A 19895-nucleotide genomic window follows, 5' to 3' on the forward strand; every position below is an offset into this window, starting at 1 on the left:
TGTATTTATTACCTTTATTGTATATTCCTGTTATTTTAATGATTATTATTTCAATTTTTAGGCATTCTCTTTCGCTCCAAGTCTTCTTGATCAGACAGAGGAACTGGCTGGTACAAAGAGCTGCTAAAACTACCTTACATGGCTGGGTAGTCTGCAGATATGAGCGAGAGGGTGCCCTTGCAGAACACTGCTCTATCTCTGGCACAAGGAGTGCAACAAGGGATGGAAACAGGGATAAGGGCAGAGTTCCCCTACTGCAGGGAACCTGGGGAGCACTGAAGGTCATCAGAAAGGCTAAGAAGATGTTTGAGTTGTAACAGGAACCTCACCAGCACCTGGAACACCCCAACAAAGTCTCGTGGGTACTCCCAGCATGTCTAGATGGGCACTCTGGACAGTTTAGCCCAATCAACACATAAAAAAAATAAACTACATCATTGAAACCAAGTGTGGATACTCTCTAGATATGTCTCAGACCTAAGGCTAAGAAAGAATATCTGGGTGGTAGTCACTATGTGCTCTTTTATACCTTGACTCTCCCACTGCCCCTGTAGACATGCCCTCTGTATACTGCACTTAGAGAGAAGGCCATTGCAATGACTTTTTAGTCATTGTTTTTTGTCATTGTTTTTCTTGTTTATATCACAGATGCTGGAATCACATACATTAGCTCACTAACATGGTATAATATGAAGATGGTCCTGCTAGCTGCTATTTGAAAATGGAAAAAATGAGAAGGTTGCTAGTTGCAAAACAGATTATTAAAAATAAGGGTAGGTGAAATAATCAAGTTATGCAAAACAGAAGGGAAACTTACAGGCCTGCCAGTTCGGCCTGTTAGGCCTTCTTGACCAACAGGGCCAATATATCCCTGTAAACAAGCAAAGAATTTATTAGTCCATGATGTTTTCAAAATTAAGAAAATCCTCATGATGTGTCCTGGTTTAAAGTTGCTCAGCACACAGCCCTGGTAAATATCCAAAAGATCATGGTGATACTATCTTTCTGAATATTGAGTGCACATTGCTACAAAATCAGCAAGGTAATTATTTAATAATTAGTAATAGTTATGCTTGGAAGGCCCACACACATTCTTTTATGTGAAAGCTGATGCACTAAAACCAGTGGAAACTTAAGTACTCTGATTACCAAAGACCACATATTTATTGAGCTACAATCAGCTATAGAATCATAGAATCATTAAGGTTGGAAAAGACCTTTAAGATCATCGAGTCCAACCGTTAACCTATCACTGCCAAGTCCACCACTAAACCATGTCCTCAAGCAACACGTCTACCCTTCTTTTAAATACCTCCAGGGATGGGGACTCAACCCTGGGCAGCCTGTTCCAAGGCCTGACTACCCTTTCGGTGAAGAAGTTTTTCCTAATATCCAACCTAAACTTCCCCTGGCGCAGCTTGAGGCCATTTCCTCTTGTCCTATTACTTGTTACTTGGCAGAAGAGACCGACCCCCACCTCGCTACAACCTCCTTTCAGGTAGTTGGAAAAAGCAATAAGGTCTATCCTCAGCCTCCTCTTCTCCAGACTAAACAACCCCAGCTCCCTCAGCTGCTCCTCATAAGACTTGTGCTCTAGACCCTTCACCAACTTCGTTGCCCTTCTTTGGACATGCTCCAGCACCTCAATGTCCTTCTTGTAGTGAGGGGCCCAAAACTGAACTGAACAGTACTCAAGGCGCAGCCTCACCAGTGCCGAGTACAGGGGCACGATCACCTCCTTGGTCCTGCTGGCCACACTATTCCTGATACAAGCCAGGATGCCATTGGCCCTCTTGGCCACCTGAGCACACTGCTGGGTCATGTTCAGGCGGCTGTCAACCAACACCCCCAGGTCCTTTTCCACCAGACAGCTCTCCAGCCACTCCTCCCCCAGCCTGTAACGTTGCATGGGGTTGTTGTGACCCAAGTGCAGGACCCGGCACTTCGCCTTGTTGAATCTCATACAGTTGGCCCCGGCCCAACGATCCAGCCTGTCCGGGTCCCTCTGCAGGGCCTTCCTATCCTCCAGCAGATCGACACTTCCACCCAACTTGGTGTCATCTGCAAACTTACTGAGGGTGCACTCAACCCCCTCATCCAGATCATCAATGAAGATATCGAACAGGACCAGCCCCAACACTGAGCCCTGGGGAACACCACTCGTGACTGGCCCCCAACTGGATTTGACTCTGTTCACCACCACTCTCTGGGCTCGGCCGTCCAGCCAGTTTTTAACCTAGTGCGGAGTGCACTTATCCATATCTAGATCTTGAGCTATATTACTGCCCACAAGTACTCTTGCAAGGCTGCCAGTAAGTACTGTTAAAATGTTACTTTCCTGTTCCATTTCACTTAGAGCAAACTGCTCATTTCCAGTGTTTATCTTGTATAGGAACGTTTAGTAAAAGAAAGCAGCTATTAGAATGGGCCTCTAAAGCTGCTGCTCTGCATCTGGTTAACTGAACTAATTCAGTTCTGTGATGGCAATGGCAGCAGTAAGAGAAGAACGTTTTGTAGTAAGGCCTTCCATGCTGCGACATTTCCCCCTTTTTCACTTGATGCTGTAAGCTGGATGCACGCTCCCCAATATTAGAAAATACTAAAGATGCTTCCACGTTTTTGGTGAGTAGCAAAGTAGAATGTCATGAAGAAGGTGTCATGAAGAATGAGCTAATGCAAGTTAGTAACCTTATAGATACAAAGAAAATATTTATTAAAAAAAGACTACTTATTAATCAATAATGCCTGAGCACTACTCTGTCTTACTGCAGGCAAAGTCTGACCCTTTTTTGTTTTGCTGTAGGACAGAGTTATACAACCAGCATTGTTGCCAGTAAGATGAAAGAGAATGTTCAACCCCAATAGACACAGATATGACAGCGATAAGGATACTTGTGTAGATAAAATTATTCTAGGAGAGCCACACTTAGTCAGTAGTGCTTGCTTTTCCCCTTCAACATTGAGAGCCCAGCTCTGCTTATGTATCTGTACCCATGTTGCAACCACAGCAGTGTCACAGTACAGGCAAAAGGCTTCTAGTGGAGTCACAGTCTCCGAGAGAAAGGTTTGACTAGAGGGTTCTGGCCTTGTTAATAAGAAAAAAAGACAGTTCCCTAAATTAGAAACATGTGTCACTTCCAAGCCATCCTGACAATCTCTTTCATGGAGTGAAACACTTACAACTTGGCCTGTTGGACCTTTTGGGCCCAGAATTCCAACTAAGCCAATGTCGCCTGCAGGACCCTGAAAATGCAAAGGAACAGTTTACTCAAACATGAACATTAGTTATTCACTTGTTTCAATCTCTTGTAATCAGTGGAAATAAGATAATTTCTAAGAGCAGTAACAGTTAAAATACCAAGCACGCTGACCCAGAACATTTGTCTTTGGACATGGAGTACACAGTTCTGCCTACAATGTTCCAACAGTTCAGATAGATTTTGAACAAAGTGTTGTTAAAGCCAATTAGTTCTACGCTTTCCTAATATTCTCACTCTGTAAATGGCTTAAGATCTAACAGAAAAGGATGAGCACATACTTTTGGACCTGGGAATCCTTGAAACCCCATCAAACCTTGATCTCCATCTTCTCCCTGTAATAGGAGCAGGCATCCTTATTATTACTTCGTTTTGGTAACTCTTGGACTACTTATTTTGCATCAACAGCTGTGATTACGTACAGTCTGTCCTTTCAGTCCAGCGTCTCCTGCTCGTCCTTGGTCACCCTGTGATCCTGGAAGGCCTCTTTTGCCTCGCTTTCCTGGATGACCCAGAAGCCCTTTCTCACCCTGTCAATAGGAACATAATACATCCTTTATTAAAATTACGACAGTTATAAATGTAAAGATTGGTTTCCTGGCAGAAGTGTGGAACATGCTTTCTCTCTAAGAAATAAACCTACTCTAGTAATTTTATTTCCATCCGGAACACTTTAAATAATTATACTTTCAGTAAAATGCAAATGTGCCTTGACTCTTCCTTAACTTGGAAACATACAAGAACCATACGTATTGGATCATTTCCAGTATGGTATCTCCCAGTGCAAGAACTAAAATGCACAAAATGAAATGTAGAACAGGAAGGTTAGAAGTAAATTTAAAAAGTAATCCTCTGAGCAAGGCATGGTATAGTTGTGGAACTCCTTGCTGTTAGACTAAACGTTTACATTGATTCAAATGGAAACTAGACAACTTCATGCAAGAGAAATCCTCTGAGGACTATCAAATACACAGAAACCATGTCTAGTTCAGGATGTTATTGAGCTGCAAATTAAGGCTGGGAATATATACCTTTCATGCTTGCTTTGCACTTATGCTCTTTCCTAGGTGTTACCTTTCTGCTTTGACAAAGACAGACTTTTGGTCTCACTCAGTACGTCCACTCTTAATGTTTATTTTGCACAATGTGGTAACTGTTTTCCCTCACCTCATTATTCCCTGTCTTTTTCAGATTGCAAGCATTTCTGAGCAGGAACTACCTCTTACGGCTCATTGTCTAGACAAAGGAGTAAAATCCAGAGTGGGGGCACTGGCAATAAACACAACAAATAGTAAATACAGTTTATGCTAAAATATTTCCACGAAAAGGTAACAGACAGTATTTCCCTCCCCCAGTTTTCAAGTAACTTAAGGTTTTAAAAACTGCTTACCAATAAAATCTCAGAGCACTGCAAATCATGATTTTAGATGAAAAATCCTATTCTAAAGGGAGAAAATTATCTGTAATGTTTCCATTCTTTGTTTCTTTTACCACTGAAATGAGTCTAATTAATATTGTCAGTAGATGCTCAGGATATGCTGATGCGGGGTATCTGGAACTGCCTGGAAAATGGAGCACTCTCAGATTTCTTTCTTTCTGACAGGACTGAGCAAGAACAATTTAAGTCCTATGACAAATGAACATCCCAGACATGCTTTTTAGCCCCCAACCTTGGGACTCGGGCTTGAATCATTTGGCCCTAAAGCTTTGGATGAATAAATACGAAGTGTTTTGAATGGCTTCTGGAGTTGGGAGTAGCATCCAGATGGATGGGAACTCTGTATTCAAATTACAGTTTATATAAACGAGGTCAGCACAACTTGCAGTCTTACCCTTCACATAAGTTTTGATGTCAATTACTCATATGATTAACAGTAGCATGGTGGTTCCACGATCACTGGATGCAGTATGAAGTCTAAGCAATATCAGTAACACTGTAGTTAAACAAGATCCTATGTGTGTACCTTTAGTCCAGGTGCTCCCATGGGCCCTGGCATGCCTGGTAATCCTTTGGGACCTCGAGCTCCAGGATAACCTGCCAGACCTGGTAAGCCTGAGTTTCCTTTAGTACCCTTAAATTGAAAATAATTGATTACAAGTAGAACAGCCAAACATGTTTTTTCATTGTGTGCTAAAACAGGCTTGTAACATGAAATCAGTCAAAGCCACTTAATGCTTTCTGTATTGATAGTACATCAAAAGATATGGAAAGACAATGATCAGCAGTATCATCTGGATTTCTGCTAATACTCCAAACACAAAGCCCCATCATACTTATCAAGAAAGTTACATGTGCTTTAACTGTGGGGTGGATTGAGTTTTCAGAGGAGTCAAGTTATTATAGTTTAACAAGTCACTAATTGTCAGCAAAGCAAATGCTAACCATGCCATAGCCCACTGCAGTTGTTCATTTCAGTGTTGATCTTAAACCTTGTTCTGTCCTACCCTAAAATATCATGATGTCATTTGTATGGGATCGCCTACCTAGACCTTGAAAGACTTCTGAGAACATTCAAGAGAATCGATTGCCTCTTTGGGCTTATGCAAGGTATCTTCCTGATTAGCACCCTCCTAAATAGGAATAGCTGCCCAGGTGGATAGTAAGCAATCTTTTGTCCACAGTAATTGTGCATCCAAGTATATACGGAAGCACTCATGGGCATACCAGTGACTGCTTTTACCTCCCCACAGGGAATCATACAGAACAGTTTATATTAGAGACCTAAAATTTTTCCCAAACCTGAAAATTTGCATGTTCAGATTAATAGCCTTCAGCGCTGATCCCTATTTAATTCTTTTCTAACTCTATTTTGAAATATTCAGGAAGAGAGCACTAATCTCCGTTAGTTATAGGGGATGACTCCTTGAGATGGTTCTTGGATGAGTGTTGTGTGATGTCTGTGGATTCTGAGCTTACAATAAGGAGCTCCTTCTGGTGAAAACAAGATGCTGGATTCATTCATTGCAGATGGGCTGAAAATATAGTTGAGATTCACAGTATTCATTTCTTTAAGAAGGAACTGCATGTCAAGAAACAAAATGAGACTACCTTCCCTCAGAAACATTCAAAATTCAACATGCTTATTTATAAGTACCAGGCATACTGATAATATTAGTACGATTGTGTACACTTTGTAGGGATTCATATACAATAACTTTACCACATCAAGAAAGATCGTAACATTTGTTATGAAAATGTATGAGAACATCAGACAATAAACAAAAGCAACTATTTTTAATGAAAAAACGTGTTACTGAGTACATGGAGTTAAGCCAATTTTGACATGTTAAAAATACAAAATGGAAATTTGCTACCATCCAAATGAATGTTTCTGTGATGTCATTTAGCAGATATACATATATATATATCTTCTTTCTTATTTCATATGACATTCCGTTAAGAATTCATAGAAATAAAAGGGTTATAGGAAATAGGATTTTTATATTAAATGTGATTTTCAGAGCTTTTGAATATGGTACTGTGGCTTATAGCCTGATGGACTGATAAACTTATATAGCAAAAGTTCTGTTCTTTTTATTCATTGTGGCAAAAATCAGTTAAAAGCCTCTCTTTATTACAAACTGTAATGCTACTATATATTGTTAATATGGAGTAATGGAATCTTTTTTGATATGAAAAATGACATGTTGAGTGGAAAGGCAAAAATGTAAGAATTCTTTGGGGTGATACTCCTGAAGGCAACTCCAAAGAATTTTAAGTACTTGAAAAAGGAGGACATTATCTGAAAACGGAGAAGGCTCGAATAGGGTACATCTTCCCCCTACAGGTAACTTGGTTAATTTTCTCGTTGTTCAACCAGATAGGCAAATTTATACTTGTAATAGAGGTGCCTCATTCGGCACCTTGATTAATTCCTAACACCAAATCTAACTTGGTGTCCTTTTATAACAATTACTGGTCCATCTAACTAGAACTACTGAGAAACACCATACCTGAAATCAAAGTGATCAGACTTTCAACAATGACAACAACCGAAGGAATTTGCTCCCTCCTCTCTGGAGTGAATAAGTGAAGAGCTGTGTCACTGCTCCCAGAAACAGCAGGCAGCAGGTCACCACCCTTGGCCCACAGCAAAGCACAGACAGACAGAAAACCTGTTTCCAAGAATGTTCCCAGCTACCTCAAATACCTAATATTCTTTTTCACTGGTTTTGGGCAAAGCTTTAGAATTGGTTAGGTAGAGAGACATAGGTTACAAATTCAAAGACAATAAGGAAAATATGGGATTATCTCGAGGCCTGAGAGGAAACAGTCTCAGTTGGGGTCTATGGCTCATTTTCAGGAACACAACTGCAAAGCCTCTCTCATTAAGAAAGCATTTTCACTTAGCTGTAGTTACTACTAATGTGTGCTAATGAAATAGTTCTCACAGCACATGTCCCTTATGCTAACCTTACATCCTGGCCAGAATATCAGGAGTAAAAGAGAAAGAAAACAAAAGAATTGGTCTCATTCTCAAGATGCTCAAGGAACTGAGAATGGTTCCTTCTGTTCAAATACCCTAACGTTAGAAAATTTGTGTAATGCAAAATGACGTAAAGAGGGGGAATGTGGAAAGCAACTTACCTTAGGGCCAGGCTTCCCTGACAGCCCAGGCTTGCCAGGGTTGCCAGGAATGCCTTCTGGTCCAGGGTACCCAACTGCTCCTTTCTGGCCTGCTGGCCCTGGCTTTCCCTTGAAACAAATTCAAACCAAATATAGCACTGTTGGCTCTCTTCATCTTCACCATTACAGAACTAGATTTCAGTTACAGTATTTCTTAAACCCTACATAATAACAGACCCAGTGACATGGATGAATACTCGCAGAGGGGGCTCTGAGTTAGGATGTTTGGTTTAAAATGCTGTTGGATTAACCTTAGACTTGCTGCGTTGTGGGCTCTGAGCAACTTCACCTGAACCCATGGGGCCGACCCCTCTGTATGCCAGGCCTGGAAGATGGCTGAGAGTGTTCATTCTTAAATTGAAGCAAGGAAACCTAATAAAGTAATTTATTTATCCCTGTAAAAAACCCAACCATTATGTCTTTTCAGCCTTTATTTTACTAGGTACATTTGCAAAATTATGCTGTTGAAATTTGTACATATCAAATATACATACAAATATACATACAAACTTCTAATTAGACAAGTTTGTGCTAACTGTTGCAATACTTGCACAGAAAAGCCTCATGTCACATCCACCAAAGGAACAGTGATTTCTTTCTTTACAATCATTTCCCTTTAGACTGACATACACTGTCTTAAGGGGCTTGGAGTTCTGCAATTATCTCTGTACGAGTGCATTTCTTAGAAATTTAAAATATGCTAACTACAACACATCTCATTTGAAAAAGTATAGTTAACAACAGCCACACAGAATATAAGTAGTGTGCCGTCTTAATCTTATTTCTAACTTCTGCTTGCTGAAGTATCTTGCACTTGGGATGTTCTTTGACAATTCCTCAAGTTCCAGTTTTACTGTCTTTTCCTCCTCACTGTATACCTTGTCTTTCCCTCTTTTCCTTTGTCTGCCGAACGATACACTCTCTGCAGTCCTCCAGAGGGAAGAGCCAAGTATTTACAAAAGACACACAGTTTGCTTGCCTTCAAAAGGCTATTCTTGCACTCTGCCCAGCAGGTACAAGCTCTGTGAAGCAGCTGCATTTCTCTGGCTACTGACAATGTTTTGATGTAAGGTAGTAAAAGTTATTTACAGTATGTGCTTGTGTGGTATTATTTATTAGGGGACCAAAATAATCTTGATGCATTTTGTTCTTGGTTATGTTTACAGACCACCTATTGCTTCCTGCTCTTTCTTCTCCCTCAGGGAGAAAGGGATGCAAGTTAGCGTCTCTACAGTGACTCAAGGAAGAGCATTAAAAATTTCAACTCAGGGCAAGCGAGAGAAAGAAGTAAACCTCAAGGGATCTGCCAGCTGTATCCATCATGGACACATGGATCCAGGCTTCTGTAGGCTGCAGCTGTTCAAAGAACTGATGGGAGCCAGGTGTGAACAGTAGTACAGGTCTGTGCAATATAATGTGATAACTTGCACATGGACTATGAGCCACATGCAGAAATGATCTAATTAAGTAACTCTACAAGTGGGAAGGACCTTGCTGTTATAGTAGCTGCACTTCACTTCCATGTGCTGAGCAACTGAGTATAATTCAGTATAATTTAAGAGTTTCAAAAATTATTCTTATTTTCACAGGGGTTCCTTTACACTTCCTGGATAATAAGAAGGTTCTTTAGAGCGAGCGTAAGACTTTCTGGTACCACGGGCACAACTCAATTTTGGTTGTATTATTTACTATTTTCTTTGTTTTATAACCTGAAGGTAGACTGTATAATTTTGTTACTTACAGGAATTCCAGGTTTGCCTGCCTGACCCGTTGCTCCTTTCTTCCCTGTGGGTCCCTAGAAGTTACAAATATTTGTGAACTGACAAATGTCTTAAACTCAATCCCCTAAAAAGAGCTGAGAATTGTTCCCCTCTAGTACGCATGTTCACATTGCCTGGCTTTGGACCAGATTGTTTCCATTTCAGGAGACAGCAGAAAGTTTTTCAAGTAGAAGTGAATACATTTTTGGTAGAGTTGTATATTTTTCCCTTTCCCAAATTGGTAAAGTGTAGTTTTCAGAACTTTTTCAACAACAATAGGCATAAAGTTTTTCACTATGAAGCTGGCAATTTCTCCTCTATCAGCCACACCTCTGTAAGGAAGTATGCTTTTACAGCACTTCCCATATCTTTAAAAAGGGAAGTCATGAAAAGCAGGCAAAGCAGATGCACTGAGTGCATGTGGAAGAGAATGCTAGAAAACAATAGTGTCACATAAGGGAACATTCTTTTTATCTAAGATGTATACAAAAGATAAAATTTACTTGAAACCAGACTTTTTTTTTTATCTTGACTGATCTGGGAATCTGTAGTCTTAGAAAACTGAGTGATACTGATAGTAGATAACATTCTTGTGAGTTACACAGGAGGCGAAGCATCAAGGAAGAAAAGCTCAGAATGGGTCAAAAGCATCTCGGAGAACTTTGTTTATAGGATATTCTTCACAGAATATAAAGATCTATGGCATGAATTTTATCCTACCTCTAAAAGATAAAACCACTCAGATCAAGTAGAAAAAGGCTTCCAAGATTTTCTGGATTAATTATTTTAAACACTGTTCTTAAAGCAAAAGTGATGCTAAACTACTATGCTGCAATATTACATAACATGCAATAAAGTGAAAAAGCTAAGGTCATTGTAAGGGTAAATTTTTTATAATTAATGTTAATATGATAAAATCAGCAAAATTTTGTTCTATTCCTTAATTTAGTGTCTTTTTGTTAAGAAAGGCATAAAAAAGTCCACCAATCAGAACTGGCACATGTATATTCAAAGAACTTTATTATATTGTTTTCATTAAAATTTCTGAATGCATATAAAGTAAACCCAGATGATTCAGCATTGCAGTTTATGAGATTAGCTTTGTAAGGCTTGCTATAGCAGCACCAGTCATGCCACTGGAGCTAAGCCTGTATGAATGTTTTCACAATTAAATGTTTTTGCATAAACCTTTAGGGTCTTATGGGTTGCTCCAGGCTGGATATTGGTTCCATATTTGCAAATGGCAGTTTTAATCTGAGGGGCATTTGCAACACAAAGAAAACATTTTCCAAGGGAAAGACAGAGGAATGACTGATTTTATCCTGTGCTGCGAGTAGTTTGTCAAAGGCAATATATCTGAGCTCATGGTTAGTGTACATGCTTACAATATCTTCACATCATGTTTCCTGTCTCCTGCTCCCCATTCCTAATCTACTACAGATTCTTGTATTTATGCAGAAAATTTTGAAACTCTAACAGAGTTGTGCTATGGAACTTCTCAGACAAAATATCTCATTTAAGTTGCAATGGTAATTGGTATTGTAAGAAATCTTTTAGCCTAAATCTTTTGAAATCTCAAAAGCGAATGAAAGTCAGCCCATGGGAGAATATGAAATACTTTTGGAAGTTTTCAACACACCACTAAGATGAACTATTATTTCTAAATGAAAAGATACAGTCTTTGATCTTTTTCATGACTTGCTCTGTCATTATCCCTCTACTATTCTGTAGCAAGGTCTCTCTGAAAATTCAGTGCAGTGCAGTACCAGGAGGCTTCATTTACAGATCAGAGCCGTAAAATCCTGGGTGTCTTCCAGGGCTAGTTTGCCACAAGGAACTCCATTTAAGGGTATAATTGAATATCACTCAAATGTTTCCAAAAGAGCCTCTCATAATGCTTTGTATCACTCAAAGTAAAACGACTTATGTATCAAATAACACATATTTACTATCCCAGATCATTATGCAATTTTCCATTCTGTATTTTTGTTATCCCTGCAGGTATGAAAGGGAAACCCAAACACTGAGTTTTAGCCATATATAACAGTTTTCCAAGGATAGTCAGTGAACATACAAATCCCAATTAAGTGCAGTTTTGCTTTACTTCATTCTACTTACTTCTGAACCTCTTTCTCCTTTTGGTCCTTGCTCTCCCAATTCACCTGGCTCTCCCTTTGGAAAGAACATATATTAAATAAATTAAAAAAAAAATCATTTGAATGCAGATGAAAATGCATTTTCAACACCCAATAGAGAAATCTCACTTGTTCGAAGCACTTACTGGAGGCCCCTGTTGTCCAATAGGTCCTCTAAGCCCTGGAAGACCTATATGACCCTGGAAAGCAGAAAATATAACATATTGCAATACAAGTAATTCAGGATATCATGCTCAGTGAGGTATAGATTTCCTTGCAAAGCCCATCTTGGGAGTTGCTGAGTGGCCCCAGCTTTATTGACATGACCTAGATAAACTATGCTCAGCTCTCCTGAGATCAGACCTTAGGAAGATTTTCTTCTTTAAATTCTCTACTCCAAACTGCAAGTGGGAATTACATATTGTTTAAACATTTCTGCACTTCTGTGAGCACAGATCATATTTAGTTCATTGATTTATTACTGTGTCTATCTGTATTATCTGTGTAACTTAAACAGGATATACCATGTCAAGGACTGTCTCTTTTGTATTTCAGCAAGCCAACTGCATCAGTGATTAGCATGAGTTACCATACAATTTGTATTTGCTGAAAGACTGAATACAATTAATGAATAATTATTAGGATTAGATTTACAAAGAAATAGCGCTTAAATTTCAGAGAAAAATGATAATTCATTCAGTATTACAGAATCACAGAATTGTTTATGTTGAAAGGGACTTCTTGAGATCATCTAGTGCAACCCCCCTTCTCAAGCAAGGCCAGGTGGAAAAGGTTGTCCAGGACCATGTCCAGTCAGGTTTTGAGTATTTCCAAGGATTGAGACTCCACAACCTCTCTGGGCAGCCTGTTCTGGTCCTCAGTCATCCTCACAGTAAAAAACCATTTTCTTGTGTTCAAAAGGAATTTAATGTGTTTCAGTTTGTGCCCATTGTTTCTTGTCCTGTCACTGGACACTACTGAGACGAGTCTGGCTCCTTCATCTTCATTCCCTCCTGTCAGGTATTTATACACATTAAGATCACCCAAGCCTTCTCTTCTCCAGCTCATGAGTCCCTGCTCTCTCAACTTCTCATATGAAAGATGCTGCAATGTGTTCTAAGAGCTCATCAGTGCAGCGAGGCATCAGCAAGTGCATCTATGCACACTTGCGAGAGAAGATGATACTTCTGCTACGTTACATGTATGCATAGCATGCAATGTTCAAACAAAAAGAATAAAAAGCAAGAGGTATTACCTGGTAGCCCTCATCACCAGGTTCTCCTCTATCTCCACGTTCACCACTAGGACCCTAGAGAGAAAACCAAAGAGCAAAATATAGCAGCTGAACTGAAATAATGCTGCAGTAAAGTACAAAAAAAAAGCTGGGATTTCTCTCCAAACAGACTAACCAACGAGATGGAACTGAGGATTACAAATATTCAAGTTATCTCATCTAAAGGAATAAACATGATTTTCTTCTAAACAAAATGCATTGCAGTCAGACAGTAGACACTGTCTAAAATATGTTGTAACTGAAGACTAGAAGCCAAAAGATAGATCTTACATGGGCATAGATGAAACAGGAGTATTGATCTCAGTAGAACTTCTCCAGGTTTATACCCATATGTGTGTATATATCTATCTCCCTGATATCTGAATTAAAACTCTCCATGAATAAACAAAGAGACTGTTTTCAAGACATGTGAGGAAAACTCTCTTATGGTTTCTGTAAGACAACACATGAAGATTGGAGTTCTGTTCAGGAATGACTTGCTGCACTCAGAATCTGCTTTAATTTTGAAGTTCGTCCTAATAAAAAGGCAATTTCAATCCCTCTGCATATCTCACACATATGAGAACTGCACAGGTTCAGAGGGAATGGCATGATTTTTGAGTGTCACGTTCTTCCTGCTGCGTTCAGACACCTCACTGGCTCTACTTCAGGAAAGGCCCTTGCTCTAGTCCCGTAAGAAATGGGATTTTTCCCCAGAATTTTAACTGTCATTGCAGCAAATGGACCAAATCTTAGTCAAAGGAAAAATGATGGGATAGGAAATCATAGAAAGTAAGAACAGCCAAGACTTCCCAAAAGACATCCAGCCAATCATTAGGTGAAATAATAACGGACTGCCTTTTTCCCCACCTACGTCTCAAGTAAAGGCACATAATGAAAAACTGGCCAGGCATCACTAACTGCAGTGTATCTTTACAAGTTCACAAATGAACAGATTAGTCACTTCTAGTGCATATCCACCAATAAATACTATTATGCAACAGCTTGTATACTCTCCAAGGTTTTGGCAGCTTCATGGCATGTTTCCTAGAGGGAATCTACAAGGTGGAAAGGCCCTGTTTGCAACGTTTGAGCAGTCAGCATTACAGAGCCAGTTCGGCTACAGCAGAATTGGCTGGAGTCTCTTCTCTCATGCATTTCCTTAATTAAGTTAAGAACCTAGTCCAGACTCTGTCTTCAGTTACATCAGGGTCTTATAGTCCTGCCTTTTGAGGAGGTGAGGTATAAATATTAAGATTAATCTTAAGAGAATTAGGCTGTACAAGTATTATTTCTGGCACAATCAAAGCCTGAACATGAAACACTTTTAATAAGATTTTGAGATGGCATTTTTTTTGGACATGTTCATAATTGCTGTAGAGAGATACCCCACATACGAATTTAGTAAAAAAATGGTTACAAAAGAGGCAGCTCTCTCTGAATCAGCTAAATTAGCTTTGTAGTGATAATGAAATAAGTCAAAACATATTTCTGGTTAGTGAAGCAATTAGGTATAATTCAGGATAAACACAGAGGGTAAAATGCTGTTCCAAAATGTGCTGGTCTAAACACAGACTAATGGCATTAGCGTAATTAAACACAGGGCACATACCCTTAAGCAAGAAAGAGCACATGACTGCATTTTTCTGAGAGGGATTACCGATTAAAGGACCATCATTCTACATTTTTTGTACAAGGGTGTACTGGCTCCTGAGACACTGATACCAATTTTCAGAAAGAGCCTGCATTGTCTCTTGTCTTGAGAGGCACTAATATAATTTTTTTGAGAAAGAAAGACCTACTGGTTCACCTATGGGCCCAGGTGGTCCAGGAACTGTATTGTCTTCACCTGGGTAACCCTAAAAACAAAGATAAGTATTAAAAATATTAACTTGGAAATTCAACTTTGTCTACAATGCATACATGTTAAAATACTAATAAACACCCAGAGAGCACACTGCTGTATAGATGCTTGAAGTGAATATGATGCTTATGGTTTTAATACAGTAGAAATGGTAACTCCATTTTAACACGCACCTAAATGTCTTAAAGACATTTAGGATCAAACAAACCTAACTATTTGCTCTACTTGCAAGGGCAACTATAAAAAAAAAAAAAAAGTATTTGAACAATGTCCATGTACTCATTTCTTCATTTAATGAAAAAAAGGATAAACAGGATATTTGACAAGAGGAAAAAAGAAAATTTCTTCCACTCTTTTGAGAAATATACTTAATATAGACAAACAAGCGTACAGAAGACTCCAACAATCAGCCTGAACTCTATTAAATATTAAATATGAAACAACTGCCATCCAAACTAATAGACAAAAAGTTATCTATTCCAGATGATATTTACCAATATTTAATGGAGAGGCTCACATTTTAAATATGATTAAGGGTTTCCAAAGTGCATCAAAGTGCTTTTTCAGAAGTGACAAGCAAGCTAGTCACCTAGCTCCCACCAATTTAAGTTTTCAGTTATTGTTTCTGAAATTATATCAGAACCTATTTATAACATCACCACTAATTGCCTATTAACAGTATTCACTGCAAAACTGGCCCTAATATAAGAACATATTTCCCTGTCAGGTGTAATTCCAAACTAGTCTTCATGAAGGGAATCCCTGTACCTGCTTGGGGTCACACAGACTTCAGTCAGCATACAAATCTGTTTGCAGGATTTGAGGCTTAGAAGAAAAACAGTGAATCTGACACTAAAATAGCAGCACTGAGGCAAGATCCTGCCCCTAACATTTTATATTAAGCACAGACCTTTGTCCATCTTAGTTGGACTTTCAGCAAAGTCTGTGGGTGTACTTACAGGCTTAAAGCTAAAAAAATACTTAACTGGTTCCACACTGATTATTTCTGTCAGCAGTGCTCACTAAGGGCAGCAGTGCTATCTGATACAATAGAATGTGTTTCTTACAATGGCTACCTTGTGTTTTAAAAGCAGAAACATTTCAACTGCATAATTCGGAACTCTGCCTCTGAATGATCCGTTTCCCCAGTTTTGCATTTCTTTTCATATTCTCTCACAATACTAATAAATATTGGAAACAGTGGCTTTTGCTGCATGCTTTGGAAAACAGTGAGCATGCAGTAACATTTCCTCCCTTTATAATTACTCAAACTGTAAGACAGTATAATCCATCTTCAGACCTTTTCTCCTTTGAGTCCTGGGGGCCCTGGGGGCCCTGGAGGACCCTGGTGACCCTAAAGAAGCAAACAAAACAAAAATTAGTTCCGAAACAAATAATTAAAGAAATAATTAATTCCAAGCTTTCTTTTAGCTCCTTGTTACTTTTTTTTTTAATTACTATTTTTGCTGCTTGCTAATAAAGCTAAATAGTGACATGGCACAAAATTAATGGGCCCAGCTCTGTGCACAGTGGGAAGCCAAAGGTTCTGGCAGGGCTTGATGCAGGTGAGGGGAGCTGGGCTGGTTCTCACTTCAGGGTTAGGGCCACTGATGGAAGTTTCTGTTTGGAAAAAAGACATGGCAGTCTGGTCTGCAAGAGCAGGACTCGATCCATCTATGATTATGATCACAATTATTTTTCAGTGAAAGTCACAATATCTTCCAGTCCTTCAACTAACCTCATTCAATTAGTGTTTCTGTTATTGAAAGAGAAACTGCCTGACCAGACAGTAAGCAGAGGTGATGGTGTTTGCTGAACTCTCTTTATAATGAATGGCTGTAGTAGTTTTATAAGAACTTTATTCACAAGGAGTAGGATGCATTGGACAAACAAACGTTTCAAATCTGTGGTAAAAAACAACTGCTAGTGAACTCACAAAAAAACAGTCATCATTGCTTAAGGCTAACGTTTCAGAGTAGGCAATCAGGTGTCATATAAATATACGTGAGTATCTGACACTTCTAAAGATATTTGTGTATTCTAGATACAGAACCCCATGATATTTGAAATTATTTAGAGTACCACAGACTTACCTTAGGGATGTGTGTGTATATGAATTCAGTAAAAAACTCACCCCATAACCTGGAATTCCTGACTCTCCTTCAGGTCCCATTTCTCCTAGATGTCCCTGTTAAATGCAATAGTTAGTGATAGAAAAATAGCTCCCTTGTAAAATGTTACAACCATGTATACTTTATAAAGTTACCACTTGGAAAAATCTTCAAATATTGAGATTTGAGAACTACAAACAACGTCCTTGTTAGGTCCAACTTCATTTGGTAACGAATACTGGACTTTCCCCTGTTCTGTGGAAACAATGGTCAACGTTTTCAGTCCTAACCTTCTAATCCCTGTGCATAATTAAGATCAAAAGGATCTGAGCTTTCGGAGGTGCGGAGGAACTCTGTTTATAAATGCTAAGTATGCCAGGAGAAGCTGAGGGTGGTCCTCACCTTAGGAAGACGAGTTCAAGTCCTTCTCTTTAAAATATTGGCCATTAGATAGTTACTTTACTTCTGTACTTCGTGTTTTCAGGGACACAGTGCTGCATTCAGTGGCCACAGGATTGGGCCCTGGAGCAGTGAGATAGGCACACTGCCTCACTAGTGTGGAGGCTGCATGTACCTGTGCATCTATCACACAGTGTGGAGCAAGCTTGGGAAGCTTGTGATGAGAGGAGCTCATAAAATTAATGAAAATACACTTAATTCAGTTAACTTTGGATCAGGTTCCCATTCAATAGGAGCAGCAGTCCTCATCTGAAATTCTTTGTTTCAGCTATGGCTAAGGCTTATTGTATGTAATAGCAAACTCCATGATTTCTGTTCTTGGAACTGGAAAGGTTTAAGAAACAGCCACAGCAGTGAGGTTATATGTAGACTGTGGGGCATGAATATTCATGCCATATTCATATATGATGGCATGCCCTGCCATCCTGCTCCTCTGATTGTCAGATCAGGAACCTGACCAAAGCATGAGATGACTCCCTCCAGGTCCATGGCCCGGGTTTCTGTCTGGAAAGGTGCACAGGTCTCATTCTGATGCTGAAGGACCAGGGCACTCACTGGGATGCACAGGCTGGGAAGGACATTGCCTGCATCTCCAGCTACCACAAAAAATATTTATATGTGCTACAGCTGTGACTTGTCTCTTCCCACGGAGAGACATGATTCTGCTAAACCAGAAATACGTGAGCTCTTAAATAAGCATGTTTTATACAAACCAAGGGACCTCGAGTTCCTCTTGCACCTTTGGGACCAGTTTCTCCAGGTTGGCCAGAGTCACCAGCAGGTCCAATTTCTCCAGGAGGGCCAAGCTGCCCCTTTTCCCCCTATTGATGTTATTGTATTAAAAATAATGAGAGATTGATACTAAGTTTCAAAATGCGGTTTATGCTTAACCAAAGTGTGTAACAGCATTATTTAACAGGAGTATTACATTTACATATGCCATTTACTGTAGTTCTTAGAATGTCTGAACCCAGAACTCTGCAGTGAAAAAAACCTCTGCTAAAGCCTGCCTTTTTGTTTGTTTGTTTTAGCCAAAGCTTAACATTTTTTGAAAGCAGCAGAAACTGCTCTGATACAAATTTGAATTTCCTAACGTCCTGAATGTTATTGACTGCAGAATGATGACAATTCTAATTGCTATGGCTAGCAAGAAAGAAAATTGGCTTGAAGTGTGACATAAAACAGGGATCGACTTGGTTCAATGGAATTATTTTGTAATATGAATTTGAGTTTCAGATAGAAGGAAGGGAAGTGGGGAAGATGAAAAATATTACCTTCTTTCCTAAACGGCCCCTCTGACCTGGATTTCCTGGTGTTCCTTCAGGACCCTGTATATTTATTAGGTAGAGAAAAAGAAACTATTGAGAAAGGCCCTGAAAACATGTTTAAACTGTGCTCCGAATTGGATAACTGAGAAGGCTTTTGTAATGCAGAGAGGTGGGAGGAAAAATCTCATTAACTGTGGAAGTGAGCAAGTTAGTAGGACTGTTTCACATTACAGCAGAAATAAGTGGGCAAGCATCAGGGATCACTTATCAAACTAGTGAAAATGCACTGAAAATGGCGGGGGGGGGGGGGAAGGAATAAATCTTGTCCACACAGATAATATTACTTTAGGAATAAAACTGCTTCAAGACAACCACTGCATTTAGAGAAATACCATACACAGCCAGAGAAAAACTAAGAAAACCTTGGGGCTGTCAGGTGTGAAGAGAGAGGCTCTGACACAATGTGCTGCAAAGCAGAGACCTAACTCGGTAAGTGATGGTGCCTACCATGGCCTGCCTCTTGGTAACTGTGTAATTGGGTATGCTGCCTGCAGATGAGAGTGCTATGGAGCTACAGCTGCCTTCTATGTCACTTCAAAAACTGATCCTCCCAAAGGTCTGGATGTGTCCACCGCTCACTGGTTTCAATTTACCCAAAAGCTCTGTGAGGTAGAGGAGGTAATTTAGCTTCAGTTTTGGATAAAGGGAGATATATTTGGGGTTTTTTGAGTCACTGTGGTGATAAGCTGGGGTAAATACAGTTTAAACTGATTTGTGAAACTGATTTGTTGCTTTTTAAGTTTTTGTTTAAGGAAAATGTAATATTACTCTCACCCCCGATAAAGCCCTCAGACAACTGATTATAGGAAACCGATTTCCATGTTTAGACCTGGATGTTGTGATCTCTGCAGCCGCCTTTGGAATGCGTGGAACAGAAACGTGAAAAATCCTTGGCTAACCACATCCTCCTAAACATCAAATTGCCAGACCCCCCTGTTTCACTGAAGCATAGCAGCACTGCTGATGTTGTTTACTGTATACAACTATAATTACATACAATGTAGATATGCCAGGGCTGAACTGTTTTATGATAATTTCAACGTATGAAACTTTTGAGCTTCTCCACAATTGCCAACCCAAA

At 39.5% G+C, this 19895-nt stretch overlaps 1 protein-coding gene across 3 annotated transcripts in view; it reads right to left on the minus strand.

The window, feature by feature from the left end:
• Nucleotides 1-19895, minus strand: part of COL24A1 (collagen type XXIV alpha 1 chain) — a 153298-nt gene that overhangs the window by 14611 nt on the left and 118792 nt on the right. For all 3 annotated transcript variants that reach the window (XM_087733198.1, XM_087733199.1, XM_087733197.1), the window contains 15 exons: nucleotides 18761-18814; nucleotides 18200-18307; nucleotides 17051-17104; nucleotides 16217-16270; nucleotides 14855-14911; nucleotides 13035-13088; nucleotides 11926-11979; nucleotides 11763-11816; nucleotides 9626-9679; nucleotides 7846-7953; nucleotides 5222-5329; nucleotides 3680-3787; nucleotides 3539-3592; nucleotides 3181-3243; nucleotides 818-871 (listed from right to left, as the gene is read on the minus strand). In XM_087733198.1, coding sequence (XP_087589324.1) covers nucleotides 818-871; nucleotides 3181-3243; nucleotides 3539-3592; nucleotides 3680-3787; nucleotides 5222-5329; nucleotides 7846-7953; nucleotides 9626-9679; nucleotides 11763-11816; nucleotides 11926-11979; nucleotides 13035-13088; nucleotides 14855-14911; nucleotides 16217-16270; nucleotides 17051-17104; nucleotides 18200-18307; nucleotides 18761-18814 — 1038 coding nt within the window. The remainder of the gene's footprint in view (nucleotides 1-817; nucleotides 872-3180; nucleotides 3244-3538; nucleotides 3593-3679; nucleotides 3788-5221; nucleotides 5330-7845; nucleotides 7954-9625; nucleotides 9680-11762; nucleotides 11817-11925; nucleotides 11980-13034; nucleotides 13089-14854; nucleotides 14912-16216; nucleotides 16271-17050; nucleotides 17105-18199; nucleotides 18308-18760; nucleotides 18815-19895) is intronic.

The sequence above is a fragment of the Nipponia nippon genome, unplaced genomic scaffold, assembly GCF_047370975.1.
Source record: "Nipponia nippon isolate SJK-2023a ecotype South Korea unplaced genomic scaffold, ASM4737097v1 scaffold_5, whole genome shotgun sequence".
Taxonomy (NCBI): domain Eukaryota; kingdom Metazoa; phylum Chordata; class Aves; order Pelecaniformes; family Threskiornithidae; genus Nipponia; species Nipponia nippon.